The 21,841-nt window shown below is 61.1% G+C and overlaps 3 protein-coding genes across 5 annotated transcripts in view; 2 read left to right on the plus strand and 1 right to left on the minus strand.

Moving 5' to 3' along the window:
• The first annotated feature begins 2,910 nt into the window (after positions 1 to 2,910).
• On the plus strand, positions 2,911 to 5,715 carry FDPS (farnesyl diphosphate synthase). The gene is made up of 9 exons (XM_040088164.2): positions 2,911 to 3,091; positions 3,259 to 3,399; positions 3,475 to 3,555; positions 3,637 to 3,759; positions 4,348 to 4,436; positions 4,601 to 4,673; positions 4,846 to 4,923; positions 5,000 to 5,134; positions 5,357 to 5,715. Exons 1-9 carry the CDS (start codon positions 2,951 to 2,953, stop codon positions 5,555 to 5,557), a joined length of 1,062 nt encoding a protein of 353 aa, XP_039944098.1. The 5' UTR covers positions 2,911 to 2,950; the 3' UTR covers positions 5,558 to 5,715.
• A 129-nt stretch (positions 5,716 to 5,844) lies between these two features.
• Positions 5,845 to 12,702, plus strand: RUSC1 (RUN and SH3 domain containing 1). The gene is made up of 10 exons (XM_058423786.1): positions 5,845 to 5,923; positions 6,661 to 8,267; positions 8,595 to 8,723; positions 9,137 to 9,213; positions 9,333 to 9,507; positions 9,604 to 9,709; positions 9,793 to 9,839; positions 10,046 to 11,057; positions 11,348 to 11,476; positions 11,987 to 12,702. The coding sequence occupies exons 2-10, from the start codon at positions 6,734 to 6,736 to the stop codon at positions 12,156 to 12,158; spliced, it is 3,381 nt and encodes a 1,126-aa protein (XP_058279769.1). The 5' UTR covers positions 5,845 to 5,923; positions 6,661 to 6,733; the 3' UTR covers positions 12,159 to 12,702.
• A 3,401-nt stretch (positions 12,703 to 16,103) lies between these two features.
• The window catches only part of ASH1L (ASH1 like histone lysine methyltransferase), a 73,226-nt gene continuing 67,488 nt past the window's right edge, over positions 16,104 to 21,841 (minus strand). For all 3 annotated transcript variants that reach the window (XM_058423762.1, XM_058423763.1, XM_040087954.2), the window contains exons 25-28: positions 20,893 to 21,059; positions 20,017 to 20,057; positions 19,108 to 19,409; positions 16,104 to 17,590 (exon numbers count right to left, since the gene is read on the minus strand). In XM_058423762.1, coding sequence (XP_058279745.1) covers positions 17,499 to 17,590; positions 19,108 to 19,409; positions 20,017 to 20,057; positions 20,893 to 21,059 — 602 coding nt within the window. In that variant the 3' untranslated portion in view covers positions 16,104 to 17,498. The remainder of the gene's footprint in view (positions 17,591 to 19,107; positions 19,410 to 20,016; positions 20,058 to 20,892; positions 21,060 to 21,841) is intronic.

Genomic DNA, 21,841 nt, shown 5'->3' on the forward strand with positions numbered 1-21,841 from the left:
CGGGGGATGCTGCAGCACCCCAGCTCAAATCCTGGCCCTCTGCAGAGCCGGGAGCAGCCAGGACACCCTCGGGAGCCATCAAAGGGTCTCTCCCAGGCCCCACAGACCTGGGTGGTGCAGCAGGAGCCCAAAGGCACCGGGTCCCCTCCCACCCACCCCAGGCCCTTTCGGCCCTGGGCAGATTAATGTTTAATCTTTGGTTATTTTCCCCTTCCATCTCCGCTCCCTTTATTGCCGGGGGGAGGGGCAGGTTTGATACCGCCTGATTGCGGAGCAGACTCGAGGCATTAACGCGATTAAATGAAGGTCACACAGCGCAAGGTGGGCTCGGGCACCCGAGCCACGGCACTGCGGCGTTTGCGGCACCTGGCGCAGGTCTCGGGGCACGGCCGCGCTCTGGCTGCACCCTGTGCCACCTGCCACGGCTCCCTCAGCACGGCGCAGGCCGGGCATGGCCACGGGCTGGACACTGGACACTGGACACGCTGGCAGTGGGCACAGGCAGGATGGAGGCGTGGGCAGGGGGTGGGCAGGACACAGGCAGGGCTCAGGCAGGACACAGTGACAGGACATGGTGGCAGGCAGGACACGGTGACAGGACATGGTGACAGACAGGACATGGTGACAGGACATGGAGGCAGGCAGGACACGGGTGTAGACAGGACACGGTGGCAGACAGGACACGGTGACAGGCAGGACACGGTGACAGGAAGGACATGGTGGCAGGCAGGACATGGAGGCAGGCAGGACATGGTGACAGGCAGGACATGGTGGCAGGCAGGACATGGTGACAGGCAGGACACGGAGGCAGGCAGGACATGGTGACAGGCAGGACACGGTGACAGGCAGGACATGGTGACAGGCAGGACACAGTGACAGGACATGGTGGCAGGCAGGACACGGGTGTAGACAGGACACGGTGGCAGACAGGACACGGTGACAGGCAGGACACGGAGGCAGGCAGGACATGGTGACAGGCAGGACACGGTGACAGGACACGGTGACAGGCAGGACATGGAGGCAGGCAGGACACGGAGGCAGGCAGGACACGGGTGTAGACAGGACACGGTGACAGGCAGGACATGGAGGCAGGCAGGACACGGTGACAGGCAGGACATGGAGGCAGGCAGGACACGGTGACAGACAGGACATGGTGACAGGCAGGACATGGTGGCAGGCAGGACACTGGTGTAGACAGGACATGGTGGCAGGCAGGACACGGTGACAGGACATGGTGGCAGGCAGGACACGGTGACAGGCAGGACACGGAGGCAGGCAGGACACGGAGGCAGGAAGGACACGGGTGTAGACAGGACACAGTGACAGGCAGGACATGGTGGCAGGCAGGACACGGTGACAGGAAGGACACGGTGACAGGACATGGTGGCAGGCAGGACACGGTGACAGGCAGGACACAGTGACAGGAAGGACATGGTGGCAGGCAGGACAAACGTGCTGGCGGCCACCCCGCTGTGCCCCGCCGGCTCTCCCCACTGCAGCCCGGCGTTGCTGGCAGCCCCTGCCCGCAGGAATTAGGCTCCGTGACACACGAAGAGCTCAATGCTGATTAGCGGTTTCTCTCTAATTTGATTATTTCAGATTACACTGCAGCCAGCCTGATTAAGGGGGCGCGGGGCTGCTCTGCCAGAGCAAAAAGAGCATTTTTGGGGGGGATGAATTCCAGCATGTGTCCTGTTTCTGTTCCAGTTTGTGTCCATCGGCAGGGCTGGCGGCCGAGGCAGCGGAACAGGGACACAGAACCGAGTCCCGGGACACGGCGGAGCCCCGCTGCCCGCCCGGGGATGAGGGCAAAGCCCCGGGGTACGAGAGCCCCGCAGAGCCCCGGAGATGCGGGCAGAGCCCTCCGTCCGTCACCCGCTCCGCAAGGACACTGTCCTGGAGCCGGAGGCGCTGCCCAGAGCCCCCGCGTCCCCGGCGGCGGCGGGAAGGGGATTAGAGAGCACCACAGAGAGATTAATTAACGCGGGTGAGCCGGGATTAGGGGATTCGGGGCGGGCGGGGCGCTCAGGCAGGAGCTGCGGGCAACAGCGGGAAGGTGTCACCGCGTGTGGCCACACAGCGCGTCCTCGGCCCAGGTCACCCCTGCGGCGTCCCCTGGAGGGTCGATGGGCAGAGAGGTGTGTGGTGCGGCGCACCCTCACGGCACCTCACACCTGTACTGCACCCCATACCTGCACAGCTCCCACACAGTGACCCACGTCTGCCCTACACCCCATACCTGCTCTGCACCCACACCTGCACAGCATGTGAGCTGCATGGCGCTGCACACCGGCACTGCACCCCACACCTGCGCTGCACCCACAGCCGCACGGCACCGCATACCTGCGCTGCACCCCACACCTGCGCTGCACCCCACACCTGCGCTGCACCCCACACCCGTGCTGCACCCACAGCCGCACGGTGTTCCACACCTGCATGGAGACCCACACCTGCGCAGCGCCCCAAACCCGCCCTGGAACCCCGCAGACCACCATGGCACCCCCCCACTCCACACCCCCATTTTTCCAAAGCTCGCCCCGTTCCCCTCGCGGTTACCGGACACGCCCCCTGCTCACGCCCCGCCCCCAGGCCCCGCCCCTCAGCCCGACCACGCCCCCGAGCCGGGCAGGGCGCTCGCTCCATTCTCTCTCTCCACCAATCACCTTTCTCGGTCCTGTCCCTCCCGCGCTTCTATTGGATGAGCTGCCTTGGGCTCATCCTCGCACGATGAAATGGGCCAATGGGCACTGCTCCTGCCGCGTCCCTCTCAGCCCCTTCCCGGGCGCGAGGCACGCTGGGAATTGTAGTCCAGCGGCGGTGCTGGCAGCGCCTGCCCTTGCTCCTCGGGACTGCGCGTCCCGGCGTGCCCCGCGCGGGGGGCGGGGCGGGGGCGGGGCCGGCGGGGCAGTGAAGGCCGCGGGCGGCAGCGGCGGGATCGTGAACCGGCACCATGAGCGGCGGCGAGCCCGGGGCGCGGGCAGCGGCCGAGCGCCAGGAATTCGCCGCCTTCTTCCCGCAGATCGTCCGCGACCTGACGGAGGACGGGCTGGGGCACCCGGAGGTGGGAGACTCCGTGGCGCGGCTGAAGCAGGTGAGTAGGGGAAGGGGTCGGCGGGCAAGGGACGGCGGGCGGCGGGACCGGGACCGGGCGGGCCGGGGCGGGGGGCTGCGGGCGAGGGGCTGGGGGTGGTGGGAAGGACCGGCGAGCCGGGGAGGGGGCTGCGGGCCAGGGCTGCTGAGGGCGCTGCGCTCCTGCAGGTGCTGGAGTACAACGCGCCGGGCGGGAAATGCAACCGGGGGATGACGGTGGTGGCCGCGTTCCGGCGGCTGGCGACCCCCGCGCAGCAGGACCCGGAGAGCCTCCGCTGCGCCCTGGCCGTGGGCTGGTGCATCGAGCTGGTGAGAAACGGGACCCTGGGGATGTGAGGATGGGACCCCCGTGGGACGCCCCGTCCCTAATCCAGCCTCTCGCAGTTCCAAGCCTTTTTCCTGGTGGCTGACGACATCATGGACTCGTCCCAGACGCGCCGGGGGCAGCTCTGCTGGTACAAGAAGGTGAGAGCCTTCAGGAGGTTCACGGGGGTGTCCCTTGGCAGTCAGGAGGCTTTGTGACACCTCCCTGCCTTCCTGGTGCAGGAGGGGATCGGGCTGGACGCCATCAATGATGCTTTTCTCCTGGAGTCGTCGGTGTACCGGCTGCTGAAGAGGTACTGTGGGCAGCAGCCCTACTACCTGCACCTGCTGGAGCTGTTCCTGCAGGTGAGCCCAGCTCCCCAACCCCTTCCCGATTTCCTGGGGTCTGGGCCTTTCCTGGTGTTCGACAGCCTGTGGATCTCAGAGTGTTCCTCAAATTCCTGGGCATCCTGCTGGTCTCACCCTTCCTTTGGACTCAAAGAGGAGTTGAAACAGGGCTTGGGGTCTGCACTGTGGTGTTGGGACTTTCCTGGAGGACTGTGTGAATAAATCATGGGATCTCAGACTGGTTTGGACTGGAAGGGACCTTAAAGATCATCTTGTTTCATCCCCCCCACCACCACGGGCAGGGACACCTTGCACTGTCCCAGGCTGCTCCAAGCCCTGCTCATCCTGGCCTTGGACACTTCCAGGGATCCAGGGGCAGCCACAGCTTCTCTGGGCACCCTGTGCCAGGCTCTGTGCCAGGGCCTCCCCACCCTTACTGGGGAGGAATTGCCTTCTCATATCTCATCTAGATCTCTCCTCTTCCAATGTAAAACCGTCACCCTTCTTACTTCTGCCCATACAAAACATCCTCCTCCCTCCTTTTTATAAGCCTTTTAAGTGCTGGAAGGCCCCAGTGAGGCCACAAACCCTTTCTTTCCTCTCCAGACAGGCTACCAGACGGAGCTGGGGCAGACACTGGACCTGATCACTGCTCCCATTTCCCAGGTGGATCTGAGCCGGTTCAGCGAGCAGCGGTACGGAGGGAACGGGCAGAGCTCGCTCCCTTGCCCGCCGTGCTGGGCACAGCCCAGCCTGGGGCTGGGGATTTTGGGGAGCTGCTGCCGCTCCCTCCTGTCCCTGACCTGCAGAGGGTGGGAGAGCCCAGGCCTTGGGGCTGAGCCTGCTTCCTCTGGCGCAGGTACAAGGCGATTGTGAAGTACAAGACGGCGTTTTACTCCTTCTACCTGCCCGTGGCCGCGGCCATGTACATGGTGAGTCTGGTGGGAGCAGCTCAGGAGACCCTTGCCCTCGTGTGAGGCTGTCCAGGAGGGCAGGTCCTGGAAGGCTTTATCCCAGGTCCTGGAAGGCTTTATCCCAGGTCCTGGAAGGCTTTATCCCAGGTCCTGGAAGGATTTATCCCTGTTATTTCTTCCCTCCCCTCAGGCGGGTATTAACGGGAAGGAGGAGCACGAGAGTGCCAAAGTCATCCTGCTGGAGATGGGAGAGTTCTTTCAGATCCAGGTAGGAGGCGGCTCTGCGCCCCTTGGTGCTTGTCAGGTGCTGGCTGTGGCACTCAGGAGTTCCCACTGTCACTCAGGACGATTACCTGGACTGCTACGGGGACCCAGCCCTGACAGGGAAGGTTGGCACCGACATCCAGGACAACAAGTGCAGCTGGCTGGTGGTGGAGTGTCTGCGCAGGGTCACGCCAGAGCAGAGGCGGATCCTGGAGGTAAAGTCCAGGATCACACATTCGGGAGAGGGGATGGAGGGCCAGGATGTACACCTGGAGGGCCAGAATGTACACCTGGAGGGCCAGGTGCAGGGCTGTTACCTGGATGGGAGGAGGGGAGTGAGCACTACGTGAGGGCAGCACAGAGAACACACCTGCACAAAGCTCCTGCCCCATCCTGGTGGAGCAGCAGTGCCAGGACTCACTCCGGGATTTTCCCAGGAGAACTACGGCTGTAAGGAGCCCGAGAAGGTGGCGAAGGTGAAGGAGCTTTACGATGCTCTGGGCATGGAGGCGGCTTTCCGGGAGTACGAGGAGAGCAGCTACCGGCGGCTGCAGGAGCTGATTGGGAAGCACGCTCAGAGCCTGCCCCGGGAGATCTTCCTGGACCTCGCACAGAAGATCTACAAGCGGCAGAAGTGATGGAGGGGCCTGCCAGGGGGCTGGGCTCGGTCACTTACGGCCTGGAGCTGCTCCGTGCCCGGGGAGGGGCCGGGGACGGCTGTGGAAGGTGCTGGGATGGCCGGGGGGGGTTCAGCGCTCTCCCCCCGGCCCTGTGTCAATAAATATAAGTTATTGTAGGTGCGTCGCTGCCTGCTGTCGTTGTCTGGGGCCGGGGCTGGAGGGCGGGGAGGGGGATGCCGGCACCCCCCGTGCTTTCCGGGGTGGGGGGATGCCCGGAGCACCGCCCCCGCCGGCGGGGCGGGACCGGGCGGCTCCCGGCGGGCGGTGGCGGGGCCGCGGCTCCTCCTTCCCTCCCGCAGCCGCATTCGCCGCCGCAGCGCCGAGGTGAGCGGGGGACGGGGAAGGGGATGGAGCCGGGCCGGGGCTGGAGGGGGATGGGGAGGGCCGCGCCCAGGAGGGCCGATTGTGCTGCCTGGCCGCCGGTCCTCGCCCCGGGCCCGGGGGATGCTTGGCCGGGGGATGCTCGGAGCCGCTCGATGCTCGGAGCCGCCCTCCCGCGGTCTCCGCTGCCCGTTCCCTGCTCGGAGCCTCCAGCAGGTGCCTGGGGCCGGGGATTCCCCCCCGTAAAGCCGGGCCCGGTGGTGCGGTGGCCGTTCTGCAGCGGTTCCCGTTCTGCAGCGGTTCCCAGGGCCGGGGGCTTCCGGCCAAGCGCCGGTCCCTGAGCACCGGCGGTGCCGCCGCCCCCAGCCAGGACAGCACCACCCCCTCCCTCAAAGCCTCCTCGACGAGGCTCCAAGGGCGTTTTCTCCTTGACGGCATCCCCGAGATGCTCCCGACCCTCCGGAGGGAATCCAGCCCCGCAGCAGCAGAGCTTCCTGGGATCACTCCCAGGCCATGCTCCAGGGACCAGCTGCAGTCCCTGCCCGGCCGCAGAGCCCCAAGTCTGGCAGGAAGCTGTGGGGCAGCCCCTCTTTCAGGGCACATCCCCATCTCTGACCCCCAGACCCTCGGGCGGGGCCCTGCCACAAGGTCACTGCGGTCCCTCTTCCCCCGGCTGTGCCTCTCCCCGGGCTTGTCCTGCCGCGTTCTTCCCTGACCAGGAGGGTGTTGGGTGCTTCCAGGGAGCTGGATGGTCTGAAGAGAGGAGCTGCTGGCCTCTCCTGGGAGCCCCGGCACTTCCAGTGAGGCAGCACCATGCTGGCTCCAACGAAAGGCCTCCTGTGCAACCTCAACCACATCCACCTGCAGCACATCTCCCTGGGGCTGCACCTCTCCCGGCACCCCGAGCTCCAGGACACGGATGGTTCCACCGGCGGGGGAGATGAGACCGGCTGCACCCACTGCCCGGAGAACCGTGAGCCGGTGGATGCCAATTCCAACAATCCCTCCGTGAAATGCCGCTGTTGTGAGTCCCACGCTCCAGAGCCGGAGACGCTCGGGCTCCAGAACCAGGCAGTGCAAGAGGATTTCCCCTGCCTGCACGGCGGAGACGAGGAGGAGGCGGCTTCCCCTTGTGATCCCCCTTGTGATCTGGATTCTTCCTCCTCCTCCTCCTCCTCCTCTGTCAGTAGCTGCTCGGATTTCAGCTTGGATGACTCCCCGGTCTCGGTGTACTGCAAGGGGTTCGCCAGAGAAGAGTCCCAATCCCCTGACAAGCAGCTGAACGTCATTCCCACAGAAAACGCCCGGGATGGAGAGCTCCTGGCTGACCAGGGCGGGACGTGCGATGGGAGAGATGCCAACCACAACTCGCCGGTGCTCCGGAGAGCCACGGCCGCGGCCAGCAAGAGCCCGGACAGCCTCTGCAGCAACAACTCGCTCGACTCCCACTGCGATGAGCTCTCTCCCAGCGCAGCGGCACAGGAGACCACCGGCACCTGCTCTGACCTAGACCCCAACTGCAACCCCCTCCCTGAGGCCGATGCCGCTCCTCCAGCACCGCCGCCTGTGCCGGAACGGCGGGATCCCGGAATCCCCAGCGGCGCTCCGGAACCGCGGCCCCGGCCCTGCGGCCTCCCCCCGCCCGTGCCCCCTCGTCCCCGGCGGCGGCTGCAGGTCCTGAACGCGCACAGGGCAGAGCAGCCGGTGCGGCCGGCAGAGCCCAAGGCCGGCCCAGGTGAGCTCTGCAGAGACACGGGCACAAAGACCATCACCTCCTTCCACGAGCTGGCGCAGAGGAGGAAGAGGAACGTGGCTGGGCCCACGCTCGCCCAGGCCAGGGTTGACCGCAGCGACTGGCTGATCGTGTTCTCGCCCGACACGGAGCTGCCTCCCACCTGCGAGCTCCTCTCCGGCGCCGCGGGCCAGGAGCCAGCCCGGCCCCAGCCGCAGCCCAATCCCCAGCCCCAGCAGGACGGGCTGGCCGGGCCTCCCGGCTCCAGACAGAGAGAGGTGACCACGTTCAAGGAGCTGCGGTCCCGCAGTGCCGCCAGGCAGCCCAAGGGGCAGCGGGCAGAGCCGGCCCAGCGCCCCCCCGTGCCCCCGGGGCCGGGTTCGGGCCTGGGGCCCCCCGCACCCATGGGGGGACAGGTGCCGGCACCCAGTGACGGCCACCAGCTGAGAAGGAGACCCCGGCCCAGCCTGCAGCCCATCGCGGAGGGGCAGCCGAGGGACGTGGAGAAGGGGGAAAAGGGGCTGGGCTCTGCCCCGCTCCGGAGGCTCGGGGGTCCCGGCGGGGGCCCCGCCGTGCCACGGGCGGCCCAGAGAGGAGACGAGACCCGCACGGGGGGTGAGTCTGGGTCCCTCCGGGGGGGGTTCTGCCTGGGGGGCCGCGGGGCCGGGTGCGCGTCCCCGGGCGGTGCGAGCGATGCCGGGGCTCGCTGCCCGGGAGGTGCCGGCGCTGTCCCGCTCCGCCCCGCGGCTCCCGGCGCTTCCTCCGAGCGGGCCCGGCCCCGCCGCCCGCCCCTGCCCGGCCCGGCCCGGCCCCGCCGCCCTTCGCCCAGCCCCGGCTCCATGAGCCGGAGCGACCCGGGCCCCGCCGCCGGCCCCGCTCCTCCCCCGGCCCCGGGCAGCGCTCCAGCCGCCGCCGATGACCCCGCTGCCCCTCTCTCTGCAGCCAGGCCCGAGCCGCTCGCCGCTGGAGCCGCCGCTGGAGCCGCCGCTGGAGCCGCCGCTGGAGCCGCCGCTGGAGCCGCCCGGCCCGGCGGGGGCAGAGCGGAGGGGGCCCATGAAGAGCAAACCAAAGGTTGGGGCAGATCCTCCCCGGAGCCTCCGCGGGGAGGGGGACGAGGAAGTGGGACAGAACGGGAGCGGAGGAAGGGGCAACGGGACCCCCAGGGTCGGGAGGGTGCGAGGGGCTCGTCCCGGGGCGGGTCCGTGTCCTGGGCGCCCGCAGCGCTGGGCTGGGGCAGGGGAAGGGCGCGTAGGGACAGTGAAGGCAGGGACAGGCAGCGCTGCCTGCAGGCCCGGCCCTGCTCCTGTGGAGCCGGAGAACGCGGGTGCAGCCGTCCCCGCAGCCCCCCGAGGGTTCCCCGCCTGCGGCTCGGGCCCGGCTCGGTCACCGTGGGCTCTGCAGGGTCCGGTGGGGGTGTCCGGGGCCGCTCGGTGCCCGGCGGGTCCCTCCGTGCTGACCCTTCTCTCCTGTCCCTCCGTCCCCAGCGCTGCTGGTCGCCGTCAGCTCCGCCGTGGACAAGGTCATCGCCCACTTCAGCACCGCGCGGAACCTGGTGCAGAAGGTGAGAGCTGGGCTGGGCTGGGCAGGAGGGGGCCTGGGAGTCCCAGGGGTGGGAGTCCCAGGGGTGGGAGTCCCAGGTGCTGCCCTTCCCTCGCTCCCCTCTCCTCGTGCCTCCCTCAGGCACAGCTGGGGGACAGCCGGCTCAACCCCGACGTGGGGTACCTGCTGCTGCACACCCTCTGCCCCGCACTCTACGCCTTGGTGGAGGACGGGCTGAAGCCCTTCCAGAAGGACGTAATCACAGGCCAGCGGAAAAATTCCCCCTGGAGTGTGGTGGAAGCTTCCGTGAAGACGGGTGAGGGCGAGGCTGGGGATGCCCAGAGCTCCGGTGCAGCCCGGGCTGGGGGATGTGTGCCCTGGGCTGTGACCGTCTGTGCTCTGCACCCCACAGGCCCCAACACCCGCTCCCTGCACTCCCTGTGCTGGCACGTGGCCGGGCTGGCTCCCCTCAGCAGCACCAGGCAGAAGTTCCACGCCTTCATCCTCGGCCTTTTGAAGTGAGTATCGGCCCTGCCGGCCCCGCTGCCGTGGTTGGAGCTGTCCCAGGGGCTCTCATGGGGGTTCCCTTTGTCTTGTTTAGCATTAAACAGCTGGAGTTGTGGATATCTCACCTGCAGAAGAGCCCAGGTAAGCACACGGTGCCCTCCCCAATCCCCCTCAGCCCTGCCAGGCCGATAATCCCACTCTGGGCTTGGGATACACCCGTGCTTGGCTGGAGCTTCCCTCGTGGATCTGGGCGTTGTTTTCCATGGTGCCTCTTCGGCACGGAGGGTGCTCTGACTGACGTGGGCAGGGGCATCCTCCACCTGCGCCACCCCTCCCTGTCCCCACAGGTGTGATCTCCGTGCTTTACTCACCCACGGCCTTCTTTGCCCTGAGCCAAGGGCCTCTCCCCCACCTTGCCGACGAACTGCTGCTGCTCATCCAACCCCTCTCGGTGCTGACTTTCCACCTGGACCTGCTCTTCGAACACCACCACCTCTCCGTGGATGTGCGGCCCTTGTCCCGCCGGCTGCAGTCGCCGCTGTCTCCCGGCCGTCACCCCGTCCCGGCCGCGTCCCTGGAGGGCCGGAGCGGAGCTGCCGGGGACAGCCTGGAGGATGAGACCCCCCCCGACGCCCTGGGCAGGGTGGGGGGCACAGGGGGCAGCGCAAGGGCCCGGTCCCAAGCAGCCATGGGCGGGCTGGTCCCTGCCCCGCCGGTGGGGGCTGCCCTGCACCAAACCTTCCAGCACGTGCTGCGCTGGGGCGACCGGCTGAGCCGCGCCTTGCTGGGATCCGACAGCCCCCCGGAGAGTCACGGGCCTCAGGAGGGCACTGCCAGCACTGCTGGGGCTGGCCTCAGCGGCTGGTGGGGCCAGCTGAGCCAGAGCTCCAGGATTTACACTGCTCCTAGCAAGGAGAAGTTTCCCTCGGTCTGGTGGACGAAGCTGCGGGCGGCTGCGGGGGATCCCAGCCCGGGCCAGGCTGCGCAATCCCAAACTTCCGCGAGTGAGCCCAGAGGGACGGAGCTGCAGCTCCTTCAGACCAAAGCTGGCCCTGAATGCTCCGGCCCAAAGCCCAGCAGCAGCACTGACACCTCAGGCACCTCTTCCCCTGAAGAACTCTTCTTGCCCACTGGAACTGGAGCGCCCACCAAGCTGGATGTTCCCACTGCTGGAAGGAATCTCCTGGCTGCTTCCCCAGAGCCTCCTGCCGACAGGAACCAGGCAGCGCCTCCTGGCCCAGAGGTGGATGATCCTCCCAGTCCTGACAAGGGCAGCTGGCTGGGCCGGCTCTTCGGAGCCACCAACCCCTCGTCCAGGAGCTTCCCCCCCAGCCCTGACGCCGTCTTGGCCAGGTCCAGGTAAGACCTTGGGCAGGCAGAGGGGGAAGAGGCGAGTGCTCAGGAAGGGTTTCTGTGCCTGGCTCTCCACGGTGGCCTGGTGGGGATCTTGCCCAGGGTCAGTGCCCCTGGGGTTAGAGCATGTCCCAAGTGCCACGGCGTTGTTCCATCCTGTGGAGCAGCGGGAGCTCCTGGGGAGGCTCAGTGGTGCTCGATGGCTCCTTGTCGGCTCCCAGATCACCAGAAGGGTCTGAGATAAACAGCGGGAAGAGCTCCCCGGCGAGCTCGTGGCTCCCTTTGCTCTGTGGCAGGAGACCGTCGCGCTGGCTGTCCCCCAGCCCGCGCGTCCTGGCCGGGGTGGTGAAGGGCCTGGCGCCCGACAGGAGCCGCGCCCCGGAGCAGCCGGACCGGAGCACGCCCGCCGCGCCCCCGGCCCGCAGGTGAGGCACCGGTGTGGGCAGGGCTGGGAGCTGCTGCTGGGCTTTTCTGGACGGGGGAAAGCCGGGGCTGCTCTCGCACACGGCCTGGGGGTCCCACGTCTCTCTAGGGAGAGGCGCCGCTGCCCACTCGAGCCGTAACCGCATCCCTGAGCATCCCCTTCCTCTGCTGGGCTTTGGGGGAACCTGAGCCTCTGCCCACCTGGGATCTGCTGGTTTTCCCAGGGTTTTGGGGACGATTTTTAGCATTTTCTCGCGTGCTTTCTGGGTTCACGGCAGCTTGTTTGGGGCGAGCGTGTGGCAGCTGTGACCTGGCTGTGGCGGGTCGGAACAGCCCTGGGCAAGGGAGCAGGGCAGGCATGTGGCCATCCCAAACGGTGTTGGGCTGCTTCCCTCTTCCCCATCCTCGCTGGCCCCGACCCCGATATCCCCACAGCCCCCCTGATGTCCCCACACCTCCCGCTCCCGGGGGCTGCGTGGCAGCGCAGCTCTGTTGGGTGTTTCCTTGTGCAGATCCCTCCTCAGGGAGCACCTCTGCCCGAGCAGGTCCCTGGTTCTTCAATTCCCTCTCCCCAAGCCCCTGAGGGTGCTCGGGGTGCCGGGGAGGCGAGTGTGCCATGACATTTGTGGTGCAGGGCAGTTCGGGCGCTGTGCGACCACACGGGCACCGCCGAGGGGCACCTGAGCTTCCAGAAAGGAGACGTCCTGGAGCTTCTCTCCACTGTGGATGAAGACTGGATCCGCTGCTGCCATGGAAACAGCACCGGCCTCGTTCCCGTGGGTTACACGTCCCTGATTTTGTGAGGAGGCGGAAAGGACCTGAGGAAGCCGCTGAGCTTTTGCCGGAGCTCCGGGAGGAGACGTCTCTTTGCCACGTCCGGGGCTGGCAGCTCCCAGGGGACCCTGCCCTGTGCCTGTCACTGCTGCATGATGTCACCGTGTGCCACCGTGTGCCACCGTGTCCCCCGGCTGGCGCTGAGCTCCCCTGTGGGGTTCCTCAGCCGCTGCCAGCCCCGTGCCAGGGCAGGGCCGGCTCCTCTCCCTGCCCTCACGCTGCCCCGTGTCGCCTCCGTGCCATCGTCGTGTCCTTCCACCGCCGCCACCTCCCCGTGCCCTGCTCTGCCCCGGGGCCCCTGGCACCAGGCCGGCCCCGCAGCCCCAGCACTCTGTAAATGAAACCACAGGAACGAGCTCGTTCCGCGGGGAAAAAAGCTGGAAATAAAAGGTTGTGACCGACTGGCGTGTGCGGAGGAGCGCCGGGAGCGGGGTGAGGGAAGGCTCCTGGGGGAAGCAGCGGGGCTGTGCTGGGTCTCAGCGTCCGGCTGCCGGCCAGCGAGAGCACAGAGACCTCAGGGCCCAGCAGAAGCTGCCCGGGCTCCTCCACAGCCTGGGAGAAGCGGCTGCAGCCTCCCAGAGCCAGGAACATCCCCGGAGAAGCTGCTGAGGTCCAGCCCCAAGCTGCGGGAGCTGGGAACAGCCCAGGTCATTGGTTTGGTTGTTTATGTAACTCCAACCAATCTTTTCATGGCCCAGAGGATGGCTGTAGGGGCTAAACGGCTCCAGGTTTTGTCACTGCTTGTGATTTCATCCCAGAATTTACATTTCACGCTGGGCTCCCCAGTGAAAGGGAGGTGTGGTTGTACCGGGGAGCGGCCGCAGGGCAGCAGCCGCCTGTTCCCGGTGGGAATTTGAGCTTCTGCCCCCTGCCAATGCCACGCTTCACCCTTCTCACTTCCCCTTTCGGTGGTAGGAAGCCGCTGTGCCAGCCCCGGGCCGGGCTCTGCTGCCGGGCTGAAGCCGCTCTCCTTTCGCTCTGCTCTCGTTTTCACTTCTCTCTCCGGAATTTTTATTCTCAGACGAGTGACGTTATATCCTAATTGGAATGTTCCTTGGCTTGCCTTAAGGAGGTTTGATTGAATTCCGCAGCTGCCTCTGGGCTGTGAAATGAGGTCATGCCAGGAGGGGAGGAAGCCAGGTGGTACTTCCATTTATTATTATTTGTTTTTAAATAAACAGCCTTGGCCTGGGGCCTGGTGTTTAAAAGGAGTGTAGGGGTCAAACCTGGCATTTTCATCACAGAGAGTCAGACAGGGAAAGGGAAAATGGGAAATCACGTTCCACAGAAGGGGGGTGAGGAGAAGCTGTTTCGTTCCTGAGGGACCCTGGTCTCTCTCTGCCCTGCCACAGTCAGACACACCCTGGGGATGACAGTCCCCAACCTGCCAGCACGCAGGACAGGGCTCCAGGCACTGGGGTTACACCCCGGGAACAGGCACCAAATGTGTGGATTTAATGGATCCCACCCCAATTTGCCTCACACGCAGCCACGTCGCAGCCCCTCTGACCCCACGAGGTGACCCCGGCCCTGCTGCCACACCTGCGCCACCGCGGAGCCACTGGGGTCACGCTGCAGCCCCTGAAAGGGCACGATGATCGGGCAGCTGGGTGCTCCCATCCCACCTGGGTGCTCCCATCCCACCTGGGTGTTCCCATCCCACCTGCGTGTTCCCGTGCTCCCATCCCACCTGGAACATGTGTTCCCATCCCACCTGGGTGCTCCCTTGTTCCCATCCCACCTGGCTGTGTTCTGGAGTCGGGACATCCCCTCGGGATGGCAGCCGGAGCCTGTGCCCGCTGCCCAGCCCAGAGCTCTGGGTGCCACCTCCAGGGATGGGCACTCCAAACCTCCCTGGGCACTTCCAAGCCCTGAGTGCCCTTTCCATGTGGAAATTCCTGCTGCTGTCCACCCTGAGCCCAGCCTGAGGCCGTTCCCTCTCCTCCTGTCCCTCGGGATCAGAGCCCAGGGCTGTCCCCCCCTGTCAGGAGTTGTGCAGAGCCACAAGCTCCCCCCGATCCCCCTTTTCTCCAGGCTCAGCCCTTTCCCAGCTCCCTCGGGAATTCTCCGGCCCCTTCCCAGCTCTGTTCCCTTCCCTGGACTCGCTCCAGCCCCTCAAGGCCCTCTCTTGTCACAGAACCGAGCCCAGGGTCTGAGGTCCCCCCGCAGAGAGTGCAGTGCCCACACTGGGACCGGGCCAGGCCGGGTGCCATCGGCCTCTGCCCACCTGGGCACACCCGGCCTCGTGTCCAGCTGCTGCCCCCAGCACCCCCGGGGCCTTCCCAGCTTTTCTGCCGCTTTCCCCGAGCCTGGAGCGTTCCGTGGGGTTGCTGTGACCCAAGGGCAGCTCCCAGCATCTGCTGACCCTCACCCTGCTGGCTCTGGCCCGTGGATCCCAGGGATCTCGTGGATCCCATGGATCTCATGGATGTCATTGATCTCAGGGATCTAATAGATTTCATGGATCTCATGGATTTCATTGATCTCAGGGATTTCATGGATCTCAGGGATCTCATTGATTTCATGGATCTCAGGGATCTCATGGATCCCATGGATCTCATGGATGTCATGGATCTCATGGATGTCATGGATCCCATGGACCTCACAGATCCCATTGACCTCTTGGATCTCATGGATCCCATGGATCTCATGGATCCCATGGATCTCATGATCTCACGGATCCCATGGACCTCATGGATCCCATGGATCTCACAGATCCCATGGATCCCATGGACCTCATGGATCCCATGGATCCCACGGATCTCATGGATCTCACAGATCTCATGGATCCCATGGACCCCATGGATCTCATGGATCTCACGGATCTCATGGATCCCATGGACCTCATGGATCCCATGGATCTCACGGATCTCACAGATCTCACGGATCTCATGGATCCCATGGACCTCATGGATCCCATGGATCTCATGGATCCCACGGATCTCATGGATCTCACAGATCCCATGGACCTCATGGATCTCACGGATCTCACGGATCCAGCCTGCCCAGATCCCTCTTCCTGCCCTCTGGCACATCCACACTCCCACCCAGCTCAGCAAAGAAAACCCCCCGAGCCATCGGTAGGAAAAGATTTTCCATTTAATACTAGACTCTCAGGATTGAGATGCAGGCTTTTTATGCAATTACATCCAATGTTAAAATTGGTAATACATAATTTACAAAGATTAACATCAAAACAATGATCTATTTAGATATGCTTTGTAAAAAGGAAATATATTAGCAGCATTTATTTTCAGCAATCACACAGCCTACACCCATGCAGACTAAGGTTCAGCTCTATTTGCAGTAACGTAGTGCTTCCTGGCTCCGGCGGCGATCCTGGGGACACACGGGTCTGCTCAGTATTATAAAATAACCAAAAAATAAAAAAAGTCATTAATTTCTACACCAGTAAGAAAAAACAATTCTTTGCACTTACCTAACATTTGATTGTCTAAAAAACATTTTGTTTAGTCTTTCAACAAAAGAAAGATAAAATGACAGAGCTAGTGTCTCGCTTCTGTACGCACTTTATTTTTTTTTAATTTTTTTTTTAAAAACTTTTTAGTGTTTAACACCATTTGAGACAATGATTTCCGTTTGAAACTAAATGAGACAACTCGAGGGTTTGGACATGCGATATTCCTACTACACGCACGAGTATTTTATACTCAGGGTTCCTGGTACTGTACAGTGCTTCTCTACAGTAAGAAAATATTCCAAACTATTTTCTTATTTCTTTTTTTTTTTTTTTTTAATAAAATATTTTTTTTTTCTCAAAGGGTTTTTTTTTTCCTTCCTTTTTTTTTTTTTTTTTTCCTTTTAAATTTTTGCGGTTTTTGCTCGCTTGCTTGCCCGTTCGTTTGTTTTTCTCTTTTTAAATCAACACGTCAAAAGTTAATGGAATGAGTCATGTTCCACTAAAGAGTAAAATAATTATAATAATAACAAGAATGTACATTAGGACGAGCTTGGTCCATAAAAAGGAACATGTAACTACGGTATTGCTTTACATCCACGCAGCAGATATATATATACAACTTGGCACATTAAAAACCGGATTTCTTCGAAGAACACCTAGAACAGGACTGGATCTGCATGTGTACGTCTGAGACAGGAAAGCAAAGCCGCGCCCCGGCGGCTGTCGGGACGATCGCGACGGGGTTGGGGCCAGGGGACGCTGCCCGGACGCTCGGCTGTCCACCAGCACACGAGGGGAGCGTTAGCAGTTGATAAATTCTACGGCTCACGACAAACACTCGCTGGGATGCTGCCTGACGGGCACGGAGTGAAAGGGTCCTTGGGGTTTGTTTTGTGGTTTTTTTTTTTTTTTCTGGTTTTTTGTTGTTGTCGTTGTATTTTTTTTTTTTTAACAGATTTTTTTTTTTTTTTATTCGCACAACACACGAGACACACGAGAACCACAGCTTATCAAAAAAACCAACAGCGATGGTGGCGTCAGGAGCTGACTTCGCTTTTATAAAATTTCTCTGCAGGAAAAAAAGTGGAAAAAAAAAAACCTCTCACACCCTTGCTCCCTCCCCTCCCCTCCACTGCACGGCAAGTGCCTCATCCCAGCGCTCCTGCCCCGCTCCAGGCGCCTCCGGAAGCTTCTCCTCGGCACACACCACAGCTCCCTCGCGCTCGTCCGGGGCCGTTCCTCTCTTCTTGGAACTTGTGCAAATCAGAGGCCGCAGCTTTAGGGCAGCTTTTTCCTTTTTAAGCCGCTGGGCCTTTTCCTCTCCCCTCTGGATTATTCCTGGATTCCCTGGCGGCTGGTACAATCCCAGGTTAGCAGTGACCGTGGGGAACATCCTCCTCCTCCTCCTCAGAGTATCTCAGTCCTTTCCCTCTGCCCTCCCCGTTATTTTTTTTTTCTTTTTTTTTTATTTTATTTTTTTTTTTTTTTCTTTTTTTTTTTCTTCCTCTGAGTGGGAATATCAAGCAAAAAATAAATTAAATTTGACCATCCTGGACAATAACCACGAGGTTTCCTCAGTACCTAACATCAATACAAGGCACGCCCACCAACACACACACCAAGAGCGCTGCGGAGCGGGGCGGGCGCCGTGCCACCCCCAGGTGCTACTGTCTGTAGTTTTGTCAGTTTGCTGCTGCCCTCCTTCCCCGGGCTGGGCTCTGGCCCCCAGCCCCAGCGACAGACCCCAGAGCTCGGCTGCTCCTCCTGGGTCACTTCCTGAAGGTGCTCTCGGGGATGCTCAGAGTGCGGCGCCGCAGCTTCCGTCCCGAGCCCTCCTCCAGCAGGTAGGTGACATCGATGGCTGCAACAGAGCACAGGGGCGGGGAGGGGGGGTTTCAGCCAGCTCGGGATCAGTGAGGTTGGAAAAGACCTCCAGGATCATGGAGTCTGACCTGGGAGCGACCCTCGCTTTGTCACCCAGAGCGCAGCACCGAGAGCCACCTCCCACGGGTCCTTGAACACAAAATCCCCGTTTCCTTATTCCTGGTTCTTTCAAGGATGTTCCCTGGTGCCAGAGGACACGAAGATGACACTTGTCACTCTGGTTTTTCTGAGTTTTTTTAAAGCCTTCTACTTGTTCGTAAGATGGAGTCAGTTTCTTTAGTTGCTGCGCAATATTAGGAGCAGCGTTTCGCTTTTCTCAGGCATGGGGACATAAACAAACCTTTCGTTTTTGTTCCCTGTCCTCTGTTTACATATTTTTAACCTCAAAATAATGTAATTAACAGCTGGTCTGGCCAGTGGGGTGGAGGGGTAGTAATCCCAGAAGCCAATCCACAACCAGAACCACAAATGTATAAAAATGAAAGACCAGACCCACAAATGTATAAAAAAGAAAGACCAGAGCCACAAACGTATAAAAATGTAAGAAATAAACATGCTCTCTCTGTTTGGGGAGCAGCTCTGCACTGCAGACCTCTCGTCTCCGTGTTATCTCTCTGCGTGTCGCTACCACAGACACTCACACGCTCCCTGACTCCAAGAAGGCTGAAGAACTTTTTATTATTTACAAAGACCTCGCTTATATGGCTTCTGAACGGTGACCAGGGATTGGAGAACAAGGCTTCCACCTCTCCATCCCACTGGCCAGGACAGAAGTCCATCAGCTGACTCTCACCAGAAAGGAACGTGGAAAACACCTGACTGTTTATAGCACAGACCGTGAGAATTCAGCTCCAGAGCTGTGAACATCTCACAAAAGCTCACATAATATGGCAACAGTTCCCCTCCAGGAAATCCAGAAGATCCCTGGACAAGGTGCCGAGTCATGGCCAGAGCATGCAACCTCCAAAGATCCTCCCAACCCAAATTAAACATCAGGCCGTGACTCTCTGGCATTGCCAGAATTTGGAAGAGACTGGACGAGGCTCATCCCAGGCTTTAATTTAAAAGCAGGGCCACACTTCACCCCTGTCCCCTCATTCCTCAGACAACACCTACAGCAGGCACTCAGAACCCAAGGAAAGCTCATGAAAGGTCAAAAGAGACTTTGCAAATTCCCTTCAGTCTTTCCTGGGCTGTCTGTTAAGTTTCTCCGTTGTAGATACGGAATGATGGGGGATGGAATTAGCTTATGGAAAGTTTTTGTGGTTATTAAAAATACTACACAAAACAGCGTCAAAGCTGTAAGGAATTTCCCTTGGATTTAGTGGATCCCTGCTGCAAAGGAAAACGTGGCTGCAAAGAGAACTGACCTCCCTACTGCCCACCAGCAAGAAATTCAGACAAAACCATTTCACTTTATCAACACAGCTCAACAAAGCGAGCCCAGAGGCGGCAGGAGAGCCGGGGCTGCGCAAGCAGAGCCTGAACTCTCACCGTTTTTCCCTGGGATTTTCTCTAGGAGGTTGAGCAGGATCTGGTTCAGCCTCTCCCTCTGGAGGTGCCGCCGCTCCTCGGGGCTGCAGAGCGGCCTCGTGTCCGAGGGGCTCTCGTCCCCCTTCTTCTCGGCGTCGCAGCTCTCGCCGGGCAGCGGCTCCTTGTCGGGCTCCTCGGGGCTGGGCAGCTCCCCTGGAGCCTGCTCAGGGGCCCCCAGCACCTCCTCCAGCAGGGGCAGGGAATCCTCCTCTTGGTTTAAGTCTTTGATCTGTGGTTTCGAGCGATCGGATTTCCAGGATGACCTTGCAGGAGGAGAGGGGTTTAAACAGAAGATTTTCAGACACTCACCTGAAAGGACAATTCCCAGCGAGTGCAGGGCTCAGCCATGGGCTGAGGGGTTCTCTGCAGCTCAACTTCTTCCCTCAATCCCTGCACTCACGATAACATCATCTGCACCACACCAAACTCAGCTTTGAAAAACAAATGGCTTTTTATTTTCGGTTGCAAACGATTTTACCTCCCAAAAGCGGTTTGGCCCAGCCCTCAGTGGGATGTTCCTGCAGTCTCTACCAGATCTGGGCTCTGACTGCCCCACACACACGGGCAGCAGGTCCAGGACTTTGGTTCCTCCATCTGGGAAGGCTGGAGCCTCCTGTTCTGGGCATCTCCTCACTCAGCTGCTTTTTTCTGACTTTCAAATGGCTCCTTTCTTTTCCTGATGTTCATTACCAAGGCTGCCTATCCCTCCTCACTTGTTCCCTTTTATCCCTCTGAAAGTTTAGAGAGCTTTGAATAATTTAAACTCCTTATTTCCACAGCACCCAGGGGAAAGGGGCAGGAGGAGAGTGGGCACAGCAAACAAAGAGAATGATTTCATCTCCTCTCAACAATCTGGGAGGGGAGACTCACCTGCCTCCGTTTCTCTTGTAGTTGTCTGGCACATAATGAGGCTGCAATGACAATAAAGATTATGATCAATACCAAACCAAACTGACAGTGGAAGGAAGTGCTGGTCCAGCAAATACTCTGAGAGTGCCAATGCAGGACACTGGAAATGCTGGTGTACCTCAAAGAGACTTCACAGGAGCAGGCACAATCATGGAATAAGATAAATCAGAGCCAGGCTTGTCTGATTCTTCACATCCGAATAAATTTCAAGCCACAGACCACCATGATAAAAATCACCTTTGCTTTCTGCACGGCACGAGTCTGGAACCTTCTCCAAAGCCACTACAAAAACCTCTGCTCCAGGAAGAGCAGAGCTCACCTGCAGAGGGTTTGCAGATCTGCCCCCTCTGCTGCCCCGAGACCCTCTCTGAGCTCACCATCATCATCCCTCGAGCACCTCTCTGCCTCTCAACTGCAGGTTCTGGTACACCCCGGTTTTCTTTCCAAGCTTGCTCCCCAGTGAGCTTTTCCCCCAGAATCATGGAATGACTGAGGCTGGAAGAGCCCTCCCTGCCCAGGGAATCCACCCTGTGCCCAGTGCCCACCTTGTCCCAGCCCAGAGCTCTGAGTGCCACCTCCAGCCCTTCCTGGGACACCTCCAGGGATGAGCACTCCAAACCTCCCTGGGCACTTCCAAGCCCTGAGAACCCTTTCCATGAGGAAATTCCTCCTGATGTCCAGCCTGAGGCTGTTCCCTCTTCTGTCCCTTGGGAGCAGGGCCTGACCCCCACCTAAAGGATCAACTCCCAGGTTTCATTTATCACCAGTCAGGGGCTTTCCAGAACTCCATCCAGTCTCCTAAGAACAGGTCAGGAAGCTGAGAGCAAACCCACTCACTGAGAAATCCCTCTTGGGCGTGAGTTTCTTGGGGAAGTGGTCGAAGGCGTAGGGCTTGGTGCACACGGGGTAACGGTTCCGGTGGATCTTGTAGAAGAGGTGAGCTGATTTATCCAGGCGGTAATCACAGATGTAAACATCCTGCTCCTTCACACCCTTCGGCCTCCCTGGCAACAAAACAAGGAAAAAACAGTCATGGACTGAGGGGGAAACACGTGTTTTATCACAGTGTGGGCGAGGCAGGGGCTCTCACAGTGTCCTGGCTCATTCAGAACCCCAGCAGGACACGCTGGGTCTCTCTGGGGGAGAACCTGCATACTCTAACCAAACTCTTCCCAAACTTTCACAGACACAATTCTCAACTGATAATGGAATCATCATTTTCTCTTCCCTGTCCACTGCTGTCCCTCTTCAAACAGGAGCAAAGCCCTTGTGTGTCCTCAGCTCTGAAACACACCAACATCCCCCAGGGCCTTTGGCCAGCAGGAACTGCTCCAGTGCATGTCCTTGCTTCCAGAACCGAGGGAATTTGTGCCAGTGGCCGGTTCAGCTGTGCCTGCCTCAGGGTGAGGATGCTGCTGCTCACACCCCAGTGTTTGGCTGGTGCCCAGCAGTGCCCACCCTCAGCACAGAGCTCTCCAGGGTGCCCTGCTCTGCTCAGACCAGGACAGCTGACCCCAGCTGGCACAGGGCATTCCACACCACACAGCGTCCAGCCCAGGGGGGGAGGCCGGGATCCCCCGAGGGGTGCTGGGGACGGGCTGGGCATTGGGTGGGGAGTGACTGCACTGGGGCTCCTTGTGTTTCCTGGGGTTTATTCACAACATCATGGGGTGGTTTGGGCTGGAAGGAACCTTAAAGCTCCCCCAGTGCCACCCCTGCCATGGCAGGGACACCTTCCACTATCTCAGGCGGCTCCAAGCTCTGTCCAGCCTGGCCTTGGGCACTT

This window comes from Hirundo rustica, chromosome 29 (assembly GCF_015227805.2).
Source record: "Hirundo rustica isolate bHirRus1 chromosome 29, bHirRus1.pri.v3, whole genome shotgun sequence".
Classification (NCBI taxonomy): Eukaryota; Metazoa; Chordata; class Aves; order Passeriformes; family Hirundinidae; genus Hirundo; species Hirundo rustica.